Raw genomic sequence first — 22,704 nt, forward strand, 5'->3', positions numbered from 1 at the left:
TACCTCTATACTGTTTTCCATAGAGGCTGTAGCAGTCAGCATTCCCACCAACAGTGCGTGAGGGTTCGTTCACTTTTCTCCACATTCTCACCAACATTTGTTTGTTGATTTATTGATGACAGCCATTTTGACAGGTGTGAGGTGGTATCTCATTGTGGTTTTAATTTGCATTTCCCTGATGATTAGTGATGGTGAACATCTTTTCATGGATTTGTTGGTCATCTGTATATCTTCTTAGTAAAAATATATATTTAGGTCCTCTGCCCTTTTTTTGCTGCTGTTTAATTGTATGGGTTCTTTATATATTTTGGATATCAGATATATCATTTGCAAATATCTTCTCCTATTCACTGGTTGCCTTTTCATTTTCTTGATGGTTTTATTCTCTACGCAAAGCTTTTTAGTTTGATCGAGTCCCATTTGTTTATTTTTGCTTTTGTTGCCCTTGATCAAGGAGACAGATCCAAAAAAATTACTAAGACTGATGCCAAAGAGTTTGCAGCCTATGTTTTTGTTTTGTTTTTTTTAATCCTCACCTGAGGATATTTTTTGCATTTATCTTCAGATAAAGCGGGAGGGAGGGAGGAAGAGAGAGAGAGAGAGAGAGAGAGAGAGAAACATCAATGTGAGAGAGACATATCGACTGGTTGGCACCCACACAAACTGCAACCAAGGTATGTGCCCAGGTGTCTCTGGTCTGCGGGCTGACGCTCTAACTGCTGAGCCAAACTGGCCAAGGCTGCAACCTATGTTTTTATTGAGGAGTTTTATGGTTTTAGGTTGTATATTTTAATCTTTAATCCATTTTGAGTTTATTTTTATATATGATTTAAGAAACTGGTTTCATTTCTTGCTATTGGATGTAATCTGTTCAGTTTTGCCAATACCACTTACTGAAGAGACTGTTTTTTTCTTATTCTATACTCTTCCTTCCTTTGTCATAGATTAATTGACTGTATAGACATGAGTTTATTTCTGGGCTCTCTATTCTGTTTCATTGAGCTATGTGTCTGTTTTTGTGCCAGCATCAAACTCTACTATATAGCTTTGTAGTAGAGTTCGAAATCAGGAAGAGGGATACCTTTAGCTTTGTTCTTCTTTCTCAAGATTGCTTTGGCTATTCAGGGTCTTTTGTGGCTCTATATACATTTTAGGATTATTTATTCTAGTTCTGTGAAAAATGCCATGGGTATTTTGATATGGATTGCATTGAATCTGTAGATTACTTTGTGTAGTATGGACATTTTAATAATATTAATTCTTGTAACCCATGAGCACAGTATATCTTTCCATTTGTTGTGCTGGCTTCAGTGTCTTTCTTCAGTGTTTTATTGTTTTCAGATTATAAGTCTTATAACCTTAGTTAAATTTATTCCTACCTGTTTTATTCTATTGATGTTATTGTAACTATTTTTTTCTAAATGATGATATATGATTATAGTGTCTTTATTTTGTCTGTTTTATGTTTGGGACATTTAACAGTGTCTTTTTGTGTGTGTGTTTTTTCTTCTCTCTTGAATAGGTGCCAACGATACTAAATTCACTACAGAGAAGTGTACAGGCAGTGTTGGTGGGAAAAATTCAAATTCAAGACTGGTTTAGCAATGGCATTAAGAAAGCAGCTTTAATGCACAGGTGGCCATTAAAGGAAATATCTGTTGATGAAGATGATCAATGTCTACTTCAGAATGATGGATTTTTTCTTTATCTGTTATGCAAGGATGGATTATACAAAATAGGCTCTGGATACAGCGGAACAGTTAGGGTAATGTGATTTCTTACAGTTCTTAATTGTAACAGAAGTTATATCTTCACTGATTTATTTTCTGTTAGTTTCAAGCTTTATTTTCAGGGTACCATCTAATTTGGATATAATAGTTTTTCTTTGAAATCTTAATGGAAACAAATGTATTAGATGTCATTTACCTATTTTTATATCTTTAATTTGTTGTTAATTATGAAGCTGTTGGTAGACTAACTTTTGTTATTTTGCAGGGCCATATATATAATTCTACATCTCGCATCAGAAACAGAAAAGAAAAAAAATCTTGGTTAGGGTATGCTCAGGTAGGAGAATATCCACAATAAAACAAACTTGTCTTTCTCCTCTTTTAAAACATGTGGTTTCTACTTGTTTAATCAATAAATAATATAATTTCTATTTAAACAGATACGGTATATTTTTAATAATATGTTTATAATATTGGCATAGTGTAGTGTAAAGATCATTGGCTTAGAATTCATTAGATGTTAACTTTTAGTTCTGGCCCTGTTTTTACTAGCTGTGTGACTTTGGACAACTCAGTTAACTTATTTGATTCTCTGTGATTTAGCTGTAAAATGGAAATAAAAATGTCTTCTGTTGGACTTCTCTTTTAAGTGAGCCTCTAGATAAGAATCAAAGACTACCTTTATCATCAGCAAATTTGCACTGGGCATATAACTGTGACCTGAGGCCTAATTAGATCTTCTTTCCATAAACTCATTTATTCTACATCTAGACTAGTACCTTACATGAAACAGTACATGGAGGATCATACAGAGTATCATCAAAGAGAGAAAAGAGCTGGGTCCATGTTGCTTTTCTTTTTTCTGTCTTTTTCTTTAAACTCCTCACCCGAGGATATTTTTCATTTATCTTCAGATAGAGGAGGAGAGAGGGAGGGAAAGAGAGAGAGAGAGAAACATTGACGTGAGAGAAACCCATCAGTTGGTTGCCTCCTGCATGACTCTGACCAGGGCTGGGGACCTAACCGCAAGTCAGATATGTGCCCTTGACTGGAATCGAACCTGAGACTCTTTGGTCTGCGGGTGGATGCTCTAACCACTGAGCAAAACCGGCTAGGGCCCATGTTGCTGCCTTATCACATGGCCAAATGGGTGACCACAATCAGATATATCATTCTTTCTTCTATGGAGAATAGCAAATAAACTGTACACGAAGGGACCAGAGTGTTGATTTCTATACTATCACTATCTAAGGGGTGAAGCCAAGTTCCCTTGTGGAAGATATAGAATAAAGATATCCCTTGCCAAGCTCACAATTTGTTGTCGGCATCAAATAGTAAAAGATATTTGAAAACATTTTGAAAATTAAGAAATTACTGTTATATGAAAAATAATCCTGCTATATCACTATTGCAATTAAAATTTTAAATGTAAGTTTCTCAGTATTTTTCTCTTAAAACTTAACCTGGTTTAAAATGTCTCATTGAATTTTTATTTGCCACTACTATAGTTTATCTAAGAAATAATACCATGGAAAATAATTGTTACAAAAATATGTTCAGGGGCATATCACTGTATCTAAAACTACTACTCTATTTTTAAATATTAACAAGTATTTCAGTTATTTTTTCTTAAAATATTTGTTAAACAGTGGTCATTTCTATTACTGATTTAGCAAGTGATATAATAATTTTGAACAAAATGTGCTGTCCTGTGCAGAGATTCTATTATGTATCTGAGAATATAACTGGTTAATTGATACCCAATGGTATATAATTTCTCCTCTTATTAAAGTTTACCCGTGTTCTTATATTTTTTAATCGTTAATCTATTTTAGACATTAATAGTGATGTGTTATTGTACCTCAAAAACTATAATACAGAACTGTATGGCTACTTTTTCTGCTAAGTTGGTAATAAAAAAAATTTTTTAACACAATATTACAAATTTTTTTTGTTGTTACCAGGGTTATTTATTGTATAGAGATGTGAATAACCACAGCATGACAGCCATAAGAATAAGCCCTGAAACACTGGAACAAGATGGTACTGTCATGTTACCAGGTATGTTAGTGAACACCTCATTTGTTTTCTTCACAACTGATTTAAGAAATGCGCATGTTAGGCCATTTACATATATAAAGAATGATTAGCAAGGAATTGTGCTTGCTTACAAATAGGTTACAAAAATCTTGACATGCAAAACATTTTATAGTTTATATAAAGTTAATGCCTCTGAGGAAAACAAACATCAGGGATATAGTATATAGCGTTTTAATATATTTAAAACATTTTTTTTCGTTATTGATTTCAGGGAGAGAGGGAAGGGAGAGGGAGAGAGAACATTGATTGACAGCCTCCTGCATGCCCCCGCCCCCTTCCCCCTCTGCTGGGGATTTGGCCCACAACCTGGGCATGTGTCCTGACTAGGCATTACCAAGGACCTTTTGGTGCGTGGGTCAACGCTCAACCACTTAGCCACACCAGCCAGGCCAGTGTTTTAATATTTGATTTTAAGTTCTTGCCCATCTGCAGCCTGATTCCCCACCCTTACCAAGACTATCTCAGCTCCCGAATTAGTGGGGTGATGTTACTTTGTTGTTCTTAATAAAACCACAGTCTGGCTCTCATAAAGCATGGACTAAAGAACTTTCTGTTTATTTTTACTTTAACAACAGTGTACTTTGGATTTTCTTCTATTTTAAAGGGTTTTCAGAGGCAAAGACTTCAGGGCAGGTCAGGACATTTTTAAAAATGTCATTGTTTATACTTTTAATATATGAAGTTTTACTCATATATTTATCCCTCAAATCACTGTGCTGTCTAAATTCTGAAGCAATATATCTTAAATGTTGTGGAATACTGGGCAAATGCATAGTATGCTCTCAATTGGGAGGTCTTTGAATTTGCTTATAACTTTAATACATTCTAAAGGAGTTTGTTGATATGAAATTTTGAATGTCTGAGGTGTTTAGCAGTAATTTCATGGTAAGCAACAATGTTACTTCCAAGCACTTGATCATCTGAAAATGATAGAGAACTACTTCTGAAGATCACATTGAGAAGAATAGTTGCTCCCAGCCTCTTTGTTAATTTTTAATGTATTTTTATAACTTCATCATACATTTATTTGAACATCGCTATATATACATATATCCAAATTAGTGTAAATGACACTATTCTAAAGTAAAGGTCACATTTTATGTGTGTTTCATGAATAAATCTACTTTGGAAAACAGATGACCTATTAAAGCAATTTTGTAAATGACTGTTTTCAGATATTGGTACAGATTTTTTTTTTTTTTTTTTGGTTAATCCTCATTGAGGATATTTTTTCACTGATTTTTAGATGGAGTGAAAGGGGTGTGGGAGAGGGAGAGAGAGAGGGAAACATTAATGTGAGAAAGACACATTGATTGGTTGCCTTCTGCAAAACCTTGACGGGCTGGGGATTGAATTTGCAACCCAGGTACGTGCCTTTGACTGGGAATTAAACCCGTGACCCTTTGGTCCTTGGGCCCCATGCTCTAACCGCTGAGCCAAATCAGCCAGGGCTAGAATTTTTTTGTTTCATTCTTTTTTTTTTTTTTGTTTCATTCTCACTCTAGGACATTTTTTTTTTTTTTTTTTGCATTTATCTTCAGATAGAGCCAGAGGGGGAGAGAGAGGAAGAGAGAGAGAGAAACATCAATGTGAAAGAGACACATCAAGTGGTTGTCACCCACACGACCCCAACTGGGGCCAGGGACAAACTGCAACCAAGGTACGTGCCCTTAGTGGGAACCGAACCCAGGACTCTCTGGTCTGCAGCTGATGCTCTAAGCACTGAGCCATACTGGCCAGGGCTAGAATTTTTTTGTTAATATCACGTTTGGGTCATGTCTTTGGTCCGAATAATAATAATAGTACTAGTGTCTATTTTTAAAAAATAGCATGTAACCTCATATAAAAGGGATTATACAGGGTTGGGGAAAATAGGTTTACAGTTTAAGTACATGAAACACAAAGTTTATTCTTGTATTATTATTATTAGTTATTGTATTATTTTTTATATGAACAATTATAAACCTACTTTTGTCCCATCCTGTATTTATTGTGTAAGTATCATATAAGCTAAAAAAAAAATCAAAATTTATTGTAACTCCACTTCTCATATGTAAACATTATAACATATTGGTGAATGCCCTTCCTGTCTTTTTCCTGTGTATATGTGTATATGTAAAAGTGATCTCATGCTACCTGCTGCTTTTTAACCTATCCCTTTCACTCATTATTCTGAATATATTTCCAGGCCATTAAATTGTCTTCCATGATATCATTTTATGTTATAAAATATATTCCATTGATTAACAAACTGGAATGGAAGTTTCTTTCAATTTTTTGTAATATAAATCACACCATAATAAGTGTCCCTGTTTCTCTGTCTTTGTGCAAATCATTTTAGGATAATGTCCTGAAAGAAAATTTTAACCTTCACCCTACAGATGGATACTAATATGTACAATTTATTTCTGAGAAACCCTCATCATTTGATAGAGATTGTGACTGAGAAGATCATTTTCAAATAGTCTACCTTCAACTATTATATTTATTCCACCATGATAAAAAATGGCTTACTACTATCTTCAGCTTAAATCCCTTCTCATATTTAACATATGAACTGTGACTTTTAACAATACAAGTGTGGCTTTCTGTGTTTCATAAATATGTATTGTATTCACGGTGAAGAATGAAACAAGCTGTGGGAGAATAGTCCCATGTTGTGTGTCTTCCAAAATGGCAGATGTTGCTTGATGTTTTCCTGAAGATGCTATCTTATAACATTACATGATGGATAATGAAAGAATAAAGAGAAAATCTTTTGAAACCACACAGCAGGAAGATTTGCCCTCAAGCCTGAAGAAGCCTTTTGTCATTTTTCCATTTCTTTGACCTGGACTGCAATTTCTTCGATAGTACGTTTTCTGCCCTCCCGGCTAGGGGCATCTGTGCCCTGTAGCTTTCCAGTCAAGAATGAACAGAAGTAAATTGTCAGGTTTATAGATGGTAGTGAATACCATATTTAAAATTGACATAAATCTGGTAATTTCTTGAGCTTCATGATCCAACTTGTTTTTTATTCTAGTTTATAAATTAGTTGTTTTCAGCCTAGCATTGATGAACTTAAAACATACTTGTTCCCCCTATTAATTGTCATTTCAGCCTGTATATCATGGCATATATTTTATATTGTATCCTTATGTCATTTACTCTCATTGTCTGGTGACAGGTTGCCTCAGATCATGAGGGTTTTTGCTACTACTCTTCTTGCGCCGCTTCAGTCCTCACCCCTGCATTTATCTGAATTATAATGAGTTTTTCTTCTTTGCTTTTTAGTTTAAAATCTTACTGCTTAGAGCTTGAGAAGCATCTTTCTTGCGCCTCTTTGTATTCTGTACAGTGGACTAGGAACTCTTTCTTTCGATTTCTCCTCTCTTTGATTACCAAGTCTCTTGGGCTACCAGTGGGCCTTGTCTCCCAGTTTCTATTTCCAGTTTGTGATCACTGAATTCTCTATTTGGTAAGGGCCTGCCTGTGTTTTGCATATTTATAATAAGGAAGTATGCTAGTATGAAGCTCCTGGGCAAAGATATAGAGTAATCCATCTTATTTGGGTGGGCTCCATTACTGCATTCCAAAAACAGAATTTTATGTTTTGTTGATTCAGGTGCAAATAGAAATGAAATATTATTTTTTTGGTATTGTAATTAATGGAGTGATTCATCCTAGTTCTCTGAAGTTACTTTGGAAAGTGTGTGTGTTTTTTACTTGCTTGCTGAACATTTATTTTTCCAAAAGGATACCATTTATACTTAGATGTTGATTTTGCTTGTAGTTTCATGTTACTTAGTAGCAATCACTAACACATGTCCCAGTGGTCCTTCTGTAATACTGGTATCCCTTGTTACAATTCCATTTGTGCATTATTTTGATCAAAGTATATAGTGTACTGTTCCACACATGGATATATTGACAAAATATGGTATTCCAGCCAAAATATATGAGCCCTTTTAGCCAAAAAGGAATACATAAGCATAGATTTGTCTATTCTATGAAGGATGAACATTTAAAAAGTGTATAATATGCTAACTGCTAAAAATGCTAAGAATAAGCATGAAACATCTAAGTGGAAACTGTAAAACCAGTTCTGCTTAATAAAGCAAGGGATATCTATAGTTGGACACCATAAACTCATATACAGAAGCTTTAGGTCTGTCTGTATTTTTCTGTGACACTAATGACTGTGATATATGTCTGAGGAGGAGTGTTGCCTACATTTGCATGTGATTGTATTGAAATGATTATAACCAACATTATAGTTTGTTCATCATGGTGCATGTTTATGATCAGACTTTAATACTAATTCATTTTGAAATCAGGTGGGCTCTGAGTTCCTTGATTATGGAAGATTTATAAATGAAAGCACAAAATGTAATAAATATTATTAGTTGAATTACTTAGTTTCTGTTAATTTGTAATTCTTTATTAAAAAGCACAGTCCCCCTTTGAGTTCAAGTTTATCCTTATTGCCTGGAGAACTCTCATTCTGACTTCATCAGAGGAGTAAAGTCATTTTGTGACATGTTTATTTATATTGTAATATAATTAATTTTTCTTTCTTTTGCACAGATTGCCACACTGAAGGTCAAAATATTTTATTCACTGATGGAGAGTATATTAATCAGATAGCTGCTTCAAGAGATGTAAGTACTCTGAATCATGAGTAGCTGATGTAAATGGAATCCCTTTCACATAAATTACTTGATTTTTGTTACGTGGACTATAGAGCCTTAAAAGACCAATTCATGCAACATAATACTGTGGATGTTTATTTGTTTTAGGATGGCTTTGTTGTCAGAATATTTGCCACCAGCACTGAACCTGTTCTACAACAAGAATTACAACTTAAACTGGCCAGAAAATGCTTACATGCATGTGGTATCTCACTATTTGATCTGGAAAAGGACTTGCATATTATAAGTAAGATGATCAAATAAGTCTTTATTTCATATTTAATTTTTAGATTCTTCATTCTTTTGAAAACCAACATTGTGTTTTCAGCAGTGTGGCTTATATTTTAGCAGCTATTTTGCTGTCTGTTACTTTAAAGTGTACTTATGAATTAATATGTGTAAGTAATTAGGAAATATGGCCTTTGAATAGAGTATGATATATGAATGCCATTTTAAAGAAGTAACTGATAATTTTCCATTTTTATTTTGAATAGAGCAAAAGAAGAAACTTAAATTTGATAAGACTTAGATAGACAACAGTTGTAGACATCATTAGTTTATATGCTCCATCTATATTCAATTTTTAAAAATTTTGAAAACTTCTATTGTGAATTGTTACTACAGTGATATATACATAGTTATCTTATGGAAACATTGAATTTTGATTTGAACATATTTTCAGGTTAACCATAGAATGATCCTACAGATTGTGAAAATGGAATAATCTTTCATTTGGATACAGATATACAGACAACTTCAGAGTATTTCTCAGACTTAGTATACTTATTCTTGCAGTGACATAGTGGTAGGTAGGACCACTAGTTTCCACGGGGGTCTCAGTTTTTGTTTAAACTTGCTACAGGTCTAATAGTGCCATTTTTTATCTTACAGTATTCTTTGCAAAACCCACCCTTTTTGACTATCTCATTAAATTTAATAAATTTGACATTAGTGATTTACTTTGCATATTTAATTTAATTATATAGTATTTTTGTAATTCTTTCATAGAAAAATATTGAAATGAAATTATAATTTATAAATTTAACAAGCCCTTGAACTACTTAGTGATTTGTATAATTGGACAAAATCATACAATGTGCCATATATAATTGTATAGTCATAGTTATACAATTTGAAAATGTGCATAAGGATCTGAGTGTATATATGCACATATAATGTACTCAAATTCATGAAGTGTTTTGTAGTAAAGAGCATGGAATGGAGAATCTGAAATACCTTAATTCAGATAATCGCATGGCATTGTTCAAACTTGAATAACTCTGGATTTGGCCTAACCTTATCAAGCTTTATATTTGTAAACCAGACAATATAGTTGTGAAGACCAAATAGGATAAGGTTTGTGAATTCTCTGATGCCTGCTACCTAATAATAGATGCTTACTAAAAATGTGTTATTCATTCATTAATTCAAGGGATATTGCTTAAAAAAAACTTTTTCTTTATATTTAAAAATTAATCTGGCACTAGCTTGGAACAAATTAAGAAGCTTATGTTAACCTTATCTTTCCTTCGAGTAATGTACCTATTGTTAATAAAAAATTCAGGTATAAGACATTTTGTCATACTTGTTTTTATGTGCTATTAATTGAATTGACTTAATTATTCAAAATAGTGCAAATTGCGCTTGAAATTATTTATATTAAGAATAATAGAATTTATTAGTCTTGTTGTATTATCAGGTACAGGATTTGATGAAGAGTCAGCAATTCTTGGTGCAGGAAGAGAGTTTGCATTAATGAAAACAGCAAATGGAAAGGTAAATTATCCTTTTAGGATTAAAAATAAACATTCTCTGCTTTAAGAGATTGTTAATATAAGCAGCTGACTAATTTATATAGTTCACATGTTTAAACAGTCATATTTAAAATTTTTATTTAAATTATTTTATGTTTGTTATATGGTAAAATTTTATTCATGTTGAAATATGAAAGAAAATTGATATTAAAAAGTATAAAATTTAGCCCGGCCTTTGTGGCTCAGTGGATTGAGCATGGTCCCTTGGATTGAGAGGTTCTAGTTTGATTTCTTGTCAGGGTGCATGCCCTGGTTGCTGGTTGCCAGTTGCCAGCTTGATTCCCAATAGGAGGCATGCAGGAGGCAGCTAATCGATGTTTCTTTCTCACATTGATGTTTTCCATCTCTCTCCCTTCCTCTCTAAAAAATTAAATGTAAAAATATTTTTAAAAAAGAGTATAAAACTTTATAAAATATTGTTTTTACAAATATTTACTTTTAATTATGGAGCTCTTTGTGTAATTTCCTGAGTTGGAGTGAATTCACATTTTGCGTTTATTTTGATGAATAGGATATCCATTGCAAATTTCTGTAAATGAGCAGAAATATACAGACTACAAGTTGGAGGAAGTAAGGGCATATGTTATAGATTGTAGAGGTCAGTCTATAGAGATGGAAACTTCTTTCTTACCTAGTAGCCGTGAGGATAAAGTAAGATAATTACAAGAATTCTAAAAATTAAATTTCTAGGCAAATACAGTGTATTTGTGTGTAGGGCTTTTTGTACTGGGGAAAATGAACTGAGAATTTTCTGAATTTTTTAATGTGAATTTTGAGTATATTTATTAAGCACATTTTTTCATATCTATTGAGAATATTTATAAAGTGTCATAAAGTTGAAAGATGAAAGATAAGTATTCTAAATAGATATGAAATAGCTATTACAAACTCTTTTTGAAAAAATATGTGTTTCTCTACTCATAGAAGATGAATAAAAGAGTTGGGGTTCTTGTTGTTTTTGTTTTTCAATAAAATATGGAAGTCCCCCCCCCCTTCATGTAATACCTGGTACACTATTCCAAAAGGCACTATAATTCCTGTTTTATTTTCTATTCTCTCTCTTCTTTTTAAAAATATATTAGATATATTACACTGGAAAATACCAGAGTCTTGGAATCAAACAAGGTGGTCCTTCAGCAGGAAAATGGGTTGAGCTACCCATTACAAAATCTCCAAAGATTGTGCACTTTTCCGTGGGACATGATGGCTCTCACGCCCTTTTAGTTGCAGAAGATGGAAGCATATTTTTTACAGGATCTGCTAGCAAAGGAGAAGATGGAGAGTCAAGTAAGTTAACTGATCAACTGGACATTCAGTAAAAATAGTGTAGAATTTATTAATATAAGGTATGTCAACTTCAGCAGCACTAAACTCACCAAGTTAAAAGAGGATATTTATTACTTTGGTGCATATTCAGTTAATGGTGGTGGTGTATTGTTGATTAAAGAACTGTGATTGCAGATTTTATTCTAGAGTTCATATTTATGAATTTTTATATGCTTTATGTTTACTTGGCTGTTTATCTGTTTTTGTCAGTTGGTGTTATTTTTAAAAACTTATTTTAGGTAACCCAACATTTTCAGAGTAGTGTGTATTTTAGATAAAGTAAACCTTATGTAGTGTCAGTTATGGATCATTGTTCTTGATGTTATTTCTCTAAGATGAAAACAAATTCTTAGCAATGAAGAAATAATGTTCTTTATCTCTTGTTTTCTCTATACTTCTGTTCAGTCTTCCTAAAATGAGAAGTTCCTCTTTTTGTAACTTCTCATTTACTTCACACATTGCAGCCCAGTGGGGTAGCATCTTATGAGGTTTAGATTTGAAGTCAACGTCTAGAGTAAAAATCATATGTAAATAAAAATTACATTTAAAGAGATTCCTTAAAATAATCAAGAAGTTGATAGTACCGTATTTCAGAAGCTTGAGCACAGGTTTTCCCTCTAGCATTCAGAGCACCAGATACCACAGTTGCTGTATATATCTATGTGGAGCATATTATGTGAAAAGATAAAATGATGTTTTAAGTCCCAGAATTGTGCCTGGCATAGCATTATGTTTTAATTCTGAAAGGCATGAAAAACTGGGGTTGAATAAAGGAACAGCAAGATTGATATTTTCTATATTTTTTTCATTTTAAAGGATTTAGTTTTTGAAAGCAGGGGTTGCTTGAATCATCTACATTTACTTTATTCACTGTCCCTCCATAGTATATTTCCCTTTCTTACAATCTCTCATTGAAAATGTGTAGCTACTTAATACATATATTTTGAATGAATGAAAATGAATGGTTTTACTTTCCAGGTTCTAGCATAAGAATACACATGAGATAGAGTTTGAGAGAAAAGGGAATTTTTAAAATACATGGTAATGAAATGGTTTTTATAATATAAATAGCTAATCTTGATATTGGGTTCCCCAGAAGTTTAATAGAAAATTGTTTGTCCCATTGGGAATTTCAGTGTGTTACAAAGAAGATGATCTGACAGTGATAATCTAAGTATTAATTAACTAGATGAGGCTTGTAGGTTGACTCATTTTAATTAACATGTTGGGAAGCCCAGGCCTTTGTGAAAATAAATAAAATAAAGTGATACATAAATGCAAATAACACGTTTTCCCTTCTTGGGCTTTATATACAACCCATTATTTTTTTTGTGTGTGCATTGATGCCTTACTATAATTTAATTTTTTTAAAGCTAAGAGCAGACGGCAATCAAAACCCTATAAACCTAAAAAGATAATTAAGATGGAAGGAAAGATTGTGGTGTATACTGCCTGCAATAATGGGAGTAGTTCTGTTATTTCTAAAGATGGAGAGCTATACATGTTTGGAAAAGATGCCATTTACTCTGATAGTTCAAGTAAGTTAAATTTAAACACTTTCACCTTCATGTAAAGATAGTTGAATACTACTCATGTATTGCAACGTCTAGAGAATTAACATTTGTAGTATGCTTTATCTATATTTTTCACATTTATTTACAAATACAGCATTTTGTGATTTCTTCCTGTCTTACTGCTGGGAATACCCACTAGTTTTATCAGAACGAATCATGGCGCTTGGCTAGTGCAGCTCTACTTCAGCTGTTACCTTCTCTGGAACGCTTTCCCTAAGCTCAGTTAAATGCTCATGTGACATATTTCTGGTAGTACTATGGGGAAATTATTTTCATAACATAGCTGGTAGTTAGGGAGAAACTCCCTTTCACTTATTTACTAGTATATCCCAGTGACCCCAATACAGTGTCTGGCACATAGTAGGGACTCAAGAATTACTTGTTAAGTGATTGAGTGACAGGTAAAACAAAAGTTTAAGTAGTAAATATGAAGGATAGAACTAACCAAATAAAGAGTTTTATATTTATAAATCCTGATTTCAAAAACTTGCCGTATTTGGTAGCTAGATTTTATTTCTAGTACTTAGAAATGAGTATAGTGATTGTGGCAATCCACTTGGAAAGTGTTTATACGAGGTGAATTTGTAAAGCCTACATATTTTTTTGTAAAAGGAAACCAGATTTAATGAAGTTTCTTGTTAGAAGTTTAAGTGATTGTCTCATGCTAGGGAAATGATGTGTATCAAACATTCATAGCAGTTATTAAGTTTGAACTGTGCTCAGGTGATATGTGAGTTGGCTTAATGTAATATTTAAATTTCCATTTGCCCTCAATGCCAGAATGGTTCAAAATTTTGGGATGTGATCGTGTATAGTTTAAGAATAATATTTCGTGTAACTATTACTTAGGGATTTGTGTACAGACAGAGAGGTGTGCTTTAGTGACTATGGATATAGACTTTCTTCCTGGTACTACCACTTTATAGTTGGCTAGCTAGTTTAAATTACTTAACTTTTCAGAGATTGCTTTTATTTTATTTTTTCCACATGCCAAAGGGAGCTGATGGTAGTACCTACTTTATGTGGTTGTTACAAGATTACGGAAGATAATGTTTATGAAATGCTTAGCACAGAGCTTGGCACATGTAAGGGTTCAAGACCTTAGCTAGTCAACTTGTACTGTTGTTAATAATAAATATTGCTATATATACATATCTTTTTTAATACTAACTACTGAAAATGAAAGTTTTCGTGGTGAACTTAACAAAAAGACCTAACGTAGTATAGGGTGGAAGGAAAGTTATAGCTGATCTAATGATGTAAATAGTTTTCCCAAAGTGTGATACAAGAATTATATTATTTTTAATTTAAATAAAACAAATACTTGTACTTTTTAAAAAATGTTTTTGTTTTAGTGTATATTGGAAATACTCAACAATCTCCAATTTTTACTGTTATTACTGCTTGATAATATATGCTCCAGTCAATTTAAAATTGATGCAGTAAATTCAGATAATATGGGTGGCACTTGGATATGGCAAGTATAATTGAAGTAATGTGTGAATAAGTGAAGTTTAAGTCTAGCTTTATATTGGATTGTGGAAGAAAATATTGTTGGTTTAAAAGGATTGAAAAGTACTGCTTTGCAAGATCTCACAGTTTTTTTTTACAAAAACAGTGTTATTTCTGTATACTCTGATTATTGTTTTGTTTTGTTTTTTATCCTCACCTGAGCACATTTTTGCATTTATCTTCAGATAGAGCAGGAAGGAGAGAGGGAGGAAGAGAGAGAGAAACATCAATGAGAGAGAGAGACACATCGAGTGGTTGCCACCCACACGATCCCAGCTGGGGCCAGGGACAAACTGCAACCAAGGTATGTGCCCTTAGCAGAAACCGAACTTGGGACTCTGGTCCATGGGCCGACTCTCTAACCGCTGAGCAAAACTGGCCAGGGCTCTGATTATTGTTTTACTTCATTCTTTTTTGAGACAGGTCAAAGCAGGTAAAGTACATGATTTATAGGCTCCTTTGTGCTTGGGCAAGGAACGTTTGATAACTAATAAAACCCTTCTGAGAACTGTTGAGAGGCATTGCCATTTAGTGCAAGTATTCAAGAAATGTAAGCTTGAGCTAGTGCCACCATAAACATTTGTCCCAAGTATAGATGATAATATTTAAAAATTTTGAGGCTTCATTATAAAATTATGAACTTAATTTTATACCCTCCCAGTCTTTTGGCTACTTATTTCCCATTTTGGTGGGTTTTTTAATCTCAGAAATGAGAAGTTCTACATTGAGGTGGTCCTTTTACATTATGAGGATTTACTAGGCTCTGAAAGGCTTTTTTGTTGTTTCTTACTAAATTCATTTCTTTCCTATAGGTTTGGTAACAGATTTGAAGGGCCATTTTGTAATTCAGGTAGCTATGGGCAAAGCTCACACTTGTGTTTTAATGAAGAATGGAGAAGTTTGGACATTTGGTGTAAATAATAAAGGACAGTGTGGACGAGACACTGGTGCCATGAACCAAGGTGGAAAAGGTAGGTATTAACTTTGTTAACATTAAATTGTATGTTCCCTTTTTATTAGCTTTTCAGAACAATGTGGTGAAGAATCTTACTCTTTTCAAAATAAAGGCTCCTTGAGTTCACACTTGAAATTAGGAAAAACACTGAATTTCTTATTTATTTGACAGTATATCACTGGAATAATCAAATGTACTTTAGGTTTTTAATTTCTGAGCATATGAGTGTGTTTACTTGTATGTTTTTCTTAATTTTATGTAAATATAATAGTACTTCTTTGATTTAGCATCTTTGTGACTAAATTATTCTATAAAAACATTTTCAAACTCTATTATTAGCTTTTTATATAGCATGTTTTTACTTTTAACAATTTTTGGCAGCAGTCTGTCTGGCAAATAGTATCTTCCTGTTTAACAGTATACATTACCTGTAATTCAGTTGATTCTTACCAACTAAGAATGATCCTTAAGAATACTTGATCCTTTATCAAGTCATAAACTGTAGATGCCCTTTATTGACTATATCCTTTGCTCAAACACTCAAGATAGTAAGGGAAGAGAGGAGTTTACCCATGCTTGTTGTGTTTTTGTTTTTGTAATAGTTTGTGTCTACTTCATTCTTGCTTTCAAGTTTTACTTTAGCTTATCAGTGCTTCCCTATACCTTTCACTCCAGTTTCTAGTTTTCTTTTTTTAATTTTGTTATAAGTTGGGAATAGGAAATAGATACATATTATTAGAACTAAGTGTTAAACTATGTTTGAAGTACAAATGAATTTCAGGAGTAATATTTGTAAAATTAACAAAAACAAGTTTAACTCTTTTGGACACTTCTTGATGGAAGACTCATCTGGATATTAAAAGCCTACTGTTTTTTTTCCTTAGCTTATTTATGTGTGTGTGTATTTAAAATACTTAAGTTTTTAAAAGAGAAAGTCTGTTAGAAGAATACTGAATTAAAAAAAAGAATGAAGAACAAAAGAAAGAAAAGAAATGGATTACTCCAAAAATGGAAGTATTTTCCTTCTTGCTAAACTAGTGTACTACAGTTTTAGATAATACCTGCTAGGCAAAGAGGAGAAAACCATTTTAGTTTTCTCTATATAAGTATATATTCAAATTATGTTTTATAAGAGTTGTGAGCTGAACAAAACTGTTTCTTATTATTCTGAAACTTTTGTGAAATTTGGCATACATTTATACCTGTGTTCTGGATCTTAGTGTAAATTTTATAAGCACCAAAATAAAATTGTTAAAAGATTTTTTATTTACTGGGAATCATACCCACTCTTTAAGTATTGAATTAGAAAGCATAGTAGTATGGTAGTGTAAGACACATAATGAATACAGATTGCTGAATCATAAAGAACATAAAAGGATTTATTTTTTCCTTTATTGATTTTTAAGAGAGAGAGGAAGTGAAAGGGAGAGAGAGAGAAACATTGAGAGAGAACATCGATGGGCTGCCTCCCACATGTCCCCCACTGGGGATCAGGCCCACAATCTGGACTTGTGTCCTCAAGAATCGAACTGGCGACCTCTAGATGCATGGGTCGATGCTCAACCACTGAGCCACACCAGCTGGACCATGAAAGGATTTTTAAAAGTTTAAAAAGAACAGGAAAAATATAGAAAATAATTTTGAAATATTAAAAAGTTGTATATCTACCACCATGTTTTATAATTTTTCAATTGAAAAAATGACAGCTAAGATCCCAATGTCCTGTATTTCTGTTCCAAGGCTTAATATTATACTCTGTCTTTCTCCAGAACTAACCACATCATGACTTGGATTAATATTCTTTCAGTGATGTTCTATATTTTATATGTAAAATACATTACACACATATATTTTATACATTAAAATAAAATACTTTGTAAGTGCTAATGTATTATTCATATTTTTCTGCAAAAATACTTTTTGTCTTCACTATCATGTTTGAAATATGTCCATGTTAGTACATATAAATCTAGATGATTGATGTTAACTGCTGTGTAATAAAAACAATACCACTAACATACCACAATCATTCTCCTGCTAATAGATGAGTTTATTTCTAATTTTTCACTATTATAATTTTAAAACTTTTCCTGGCAAAATTATGAGACTTTCTCTATTGAAATTGCTGTGCTGTAAATTTCAGTTTTACTAGATTTTTCTTGGAAGAGGTTGTACCAATTTATACTCTTACTAGAAGAGTTTGATTTTCCACGTTACTCAGGTAGTAGTATTGATAGGCTCTGATTTTTATCAATGTAATGGCTGTGATGTAATTTTTTTATTTGTTATATTGAAGTATAACTTATGCAGAAAAATACACCTAGCTTAAGTATACATCTTTATGAATTTTCACTAACTGAACATGTTCATGTAACCAGCACTCAGGTCAAAAAAGTTTCTTAACAGTACCCCAGAAAGGCCCCCCTTTATGTTCCTCTCCAGTTAACACTATACATTACTGTTGGTATCCTTGTCTCCAGTTAACACTGTTGTACTTTATCAATGGAATCATGTAGTATGAATTCTTTTATGTCTGGTTTCTTTTCACTCACCATATTTTTATGAGATTCATCTATGTTGCTATGGTACACTATAGGTTGTTCATTCTCATCATTGTTAGTATTAAATTTTGTGAATATACCACAGTTTTAAAACTTTTGGTAGTATTATGGACATTTGGGTAGTTTCTAGTTTGGGTTATTATGAATAATGTTGTTGTGAACATTTCTAGTAAATATTGGTGGAAATATGTTTGCATTTCTTTGGGGCATATAATGAGGAGTAAAATTACTGGGTCTCATTTCTCTTTTAATTTGCATTCCCTTGGTTGTGAATAGTGAGTTAGACTATCTTTTCAAACTTTTCTTATTTTGCTAGCCTTTTCTTATTGATTTGTAGGAATATTTTATATATTATGTTGTATGTATTGCAAATATTTTTTACTAACTTGTGGTTTTTCTTTTCTATGTATGGCTTTATCTGTTGTGTGTACTTTTCCAATTTTGATGACTTTTTTATTCTTATTCTTTATAAATTTATGAACGTAGTCAGGTTGTGGCCTTTTTTCCCCATATGTATTGGAGTGAGTTTTTCTACTTGGCATTGTGATTGGGATTGCTTTGAATTTTAGAGATTAATTTGAGGATGATAATTATAGTACTTTTGGGATGATTAAATAAGTAATATATGTAGACCCTGGTAAGTGCTCAATATATTTTAGCACCTGTTCTTATGAAAAATAGTCACTTAGGCTTCCTTTGGGATTGTTTTATTCTAATCGAGACATAAATAGTTATCCAATACATAGCTATCTAATTTTTCAGCCTGTCCATGGATTAGAAGTGAAAAAATAATTATATATTTTATGAGTTTATTTCTTGATTAGACTGACCTAAACTGAGTCTGTTATAAGTGTAAGTGATAAGAGAGTAAGGTTTAATAAGATAAAAGATAAAGTGAGTAAGGTATTACCTTGTCTTTGAGGATCTAAGTCTAGTAGGAAAGACAAAAATTAAAAATAATTGATTCCCACAGATTTGTAATTTTATTATATGCTCTTGTAGCACTATACATTTCTTTATAAGCCTATCACAGTTATATATTTACACTTTCCTGTATAACAATTTGATTAATGTGTATCTTTCTCACTAAGTTATAAGCTTTTAATAGCTCATTATCATAGTCCTCAGTGCCTAGAGCAGAGGCCTACAAACCATCTGCTTAGCAACCAGTTTTTGTGTGGCCTTCCAAGTAAAAAATTGTTATTTTTAAAAAGTGGCCCATAAAGTCTGAATTGTTTACAATCTGGTCCTTTTCAAAAAATTTTTCTGACTCTTTGACATCAAGGGAAATGCTTGGGGCATAGTAGGTGTTTAGTAATAAAAAAAATAGTTGAAGGAATTGTTATACAATGAAGTTTAATTGAGGTATAAACAGGTTTTGACAAGATAGTGACTGACTCCTTTGGAAAAATGGAAAGTGCTTTGCTAGGAAACTTCTGAGCTGAGTTTTTTAGGGCTAACAGAGTTTCTCTGGAAGGCAGGGAGAGGCATCTGGTAAATAAGGTAGAACGATAGACATGGAGCAGGAATGAGCAAAGGCCCAGAACATGTGAAAGGACACAGGATGTTTAGAAAGCAGAGGGAATTTAAGTTTGGGTAGAATGTAGTTTGCATGGAGGAAAAGAGTAGTTTGGAGAAAATTGGGAGCTATATTGTGACTAACTGTATTTTGCTGATGAACTTTGTTCTTTTAAAGACCTTGGGAAGACATTGGAACTTTTAAAATTGTGAAGTCATTGGATCAAGGATATGTTTTACAAAGCTGGTTGCTACCAGTGGGAGGATGTTCTAGATTGGAGGAACTCTTGGCTTAGAGTGTGGTTAGGAATCTTTCGTTGGTCTATGGAACACAAGTGTTGGCAGTGAGGCTAGAAAGGAGGGACTGAAATCAGAAAAAATAAGAAGTATAATTGACAGAAAGTAACAACAGCTAAGAGATGTTTCTGCCTCCCTTGACTCTTTTTGCAGAAAGGAAATGGGGTTAGCGTTTGTTACTGGTTCCTAAATTTATTTTTCTTGCTCTTATATTTTAGCATTTCTTTGTCTATTTACTTGGATTAGTATGTGATATATATATACACACATACACACTCACACGCATGTATATATATATACATACACACACATAAACACACACATACGTACATTTATATGGAAATATAATTGTCTGTTTTTAGACATGGCAATAATCTACTAAAAAATTATAAATTGATCTGTCAATTAGGGTTTGGAGTTGAAAATATGGCCACAGCAATGGATGAAGACCTAGAAGAAGAACTGGATGAAAAAGATGAGAAGTCTATGATGTGCCCTCCAGGAATGCATAAGTGGAAGCTGGAGCAGTGCATGGTGTGTACTGTCTGTGGAGACTGTACAGGTTATGGAGCCAGCTGTGTCAGTAGTGGGCGTCCAGACAGAGTCCCTGGAGGGTAAGAAAATAATTCATTCTGAAGAAATAAAATATTACTAGAAAATGTGTACAACATACATCTTTTCAAAATTATCTCAAGAGTATTCTACTGTGTTGCATCTCTCTCTCTCTCTTTTTTATGAGAGAGAAAGGGAGAGACAGAGAGAGAGAGATAGAGACATTAATGTGAGAGAGAAACATTGATTGGTTGCCTTCTGTATGTGCCCAGCTGGGGACTGAAACCAAACTTGCAACCCAGGTATGTGCCCTGACTGGGAATCGAATCTGCAACCTTTTGGTGCACAGGATGAGGTTCAACCAACTGAGCCACTCCAGCCAGGCTACTGTGTTGTTCTTACAGGCATATTGGCATATACTTATAATTCTTTTTTTAATTTATTTTTATTTTTATTTTTAATCTTTATTATTGAATGTATTACAGATATTCCTCATTTTCCCCCCATTGACCCCCTCCTCCCCACTTCCACCCCCCTCCCGCCTTTTTCCACACTGTTGTCTGTGTCCATTGGTTATGCATGTAAGTTCTTTGGTTTATTTCATCCAACCCCCCAAGCTCCCTTCTCTTTGAGGTTTATCAGTCTAGCAACCAATTTGTTCTTCTTAATACCTTCACCTTTTTCATCCATTCCCCCAACCCCCCCTCCCATCTGGCAACCAACAAAATGTTCTCTGTATCTATGAGAATGTTTCTATTCTGCCTGTTCATTTTGTTTGTAGATTCCATTGTCCATAGATATGTATTCATTGCCATTTTGTTTGTTCATACATTTTATCTTTTTCTTCAAAAAGACCCTCTAGCATTTCATATAACGGTTTGGTGGTGATGGACTCCTTTAACTTTTTCTTGTCTGGAAAAGTCTTTATATGGCCATTGATTCTAAATGACAGCTTTGCAGGATAGAGTAATCTTGCTTGTAGGTTCTTGCTTTTCATCACTGAATATTTCTTGCCACTCCCTTCTGGCCTGCAAAGTTTCTTTTGAGAAATCAGCTGACAGCCTTATGGGAACTCGCTTGTAGGTAACTAACTGCTTTTCTCTTGCTGCTTTTAAGATCCTCTCTTTGTCTTGAACCTTTTGCATTTTGATGATGATGTGTCTTGGTGTGGGCCTCTTGGGGTTCATCTTGTTTGGGACTCTCTGTGCTTCCTGGACCTGTATGTCTGTTTCTTTTGCCAAGTTAGGGAAGTTTTCTGCCATTATTGTTTTATATAGGTTTTTGATTTCTTGTTCTCGCTCTTGTCCTTCTGGCACCCCCAAGATGCAAATGTTGGCACGCTTGAAGTTGTCCCAGAGGCTCCTTACACTATCCTCATTTTTTTGGATTCTTTTTTCTTTTTGCTGTTCTGATTGGGCATTTTTTGCTTCCTTATATTCCAAATCGATGGTTTGCTTCTTGGCTTTACCTACTCTACTATTGAATCTGTGTAAATTATTCTTTATTTCAGTTAGTGCCTTCTTCATTTCTGACTGTGCATCCTTCATTTCTGACTGGTCCTTTTATATGCTCTTGAAGCCCTCACTAAGTTCACTGAGGTTCTCACTAAGTTCATTGAGCATCCTTATAAGCAGTGTTTTGAACTCACAATCTGTTAGGTTGCTTATCTCCATTTTGCTTACTCCTTTTCCTAGAGATTTTTTTCTGTTCTTTCATTTGGGACCTGTTTCTTTGTCTCCTCATTTTGGCTGCCTCCCTGTGTTTGTTTCTGTGTATTACTTAACGAGCAGTATGGGGCTAGCTGAGACCAGGTGTTGCTTGTTTGAAAGAATTTAGGAAAACCTGAAGCAGGATCCAAGACAGGCCAATCCTATGGTTAAGCAAGTGGCAACAGCTTGGGTGGGCCTGAAAGTTGGGTGGGGCGGGGCCTCAGGGAGTCACCAGGTCGGGGCTACCAGTGTGAGCCAGGTTGCTGGAGTCCCAGATATGGCGGCTCTCTGCTGCCCCAGGGAAGGGCTCACCAAAGGACCTCTTAAAGCATGTTTGTCCCGGAGAAAGCCCCCTCTCCAGCCCTCGCTCCAATGCCAAACAGCTG

The 22,704-nt window shown here is 33.7% G+C and overlaps 1 protein-coding gene across 13 annotated transcripts in view; it reads left to right on the forward strand.

Annotated features, from left to right (window-relative positions):
- Positions 1-22,704, forward strand: part of MYCBP2 (MYC binding protein 2) — a 297,109-nt gene that overhangs the window by 78,848 nt on the left and 195,557 nt on the right. For all 13 annotated transcript variants that reach the window (XM_036249657.1, XM_036249659.1, XM_036249660.1 and 10 more), the window contains 10 exons: positions 1,523-1,765; positions 1,996-2,067; positions 3,695-3,791; positions 8,397-8,470; positions 8,609-8,747; positions 10,200-10,276; positions 11,397-11,601; positions 13,014-13,178; positions 15,539-15,697; positions 20,467-20,671. In XM_036249657.1, coding sequence (XP_036105550.1) covers positions 1,523-1,765; positions 1,996-2,067; positions 3,695-3,791; positions 8,397-8,470; positions 8,609-8,747; positions 10,200-10,276; positions 11,397-11,601; positions 13,014-13,178; positions 15,539-15,697; positions 20,467-20,671 — 1,436 coding nt within the window. The remainder of the gene's footprint in view (positions 1-1,522; positions 1,766-1,995; positions 2,068-3,694; positions 3,792-8,396; positions 8,471-8,608; positions 8,748-10,199; positions 10,277-11,396; positions 11,602-13,013; positions 13,179-15,538; positions 15,698-20,466; positions 20,672-22,704) is intronic.

This window comes from Molossus molossus, unplaced genomic scaffold (genome assembly GCF_014108415.1).
Source record: "Molossus molossus isolate mMolMol1 unplaced genomic scaffold, mMolMol1.p scaffold_m16_p_9, whole genome shotgun sequence".
Taxonomy (NCBI): domain Eukaryota; kingdom Metazoa; phylum Chordata; class Mammalia; order Chiroptera; family Molossidae; genus Molossus; species Molossus molossus.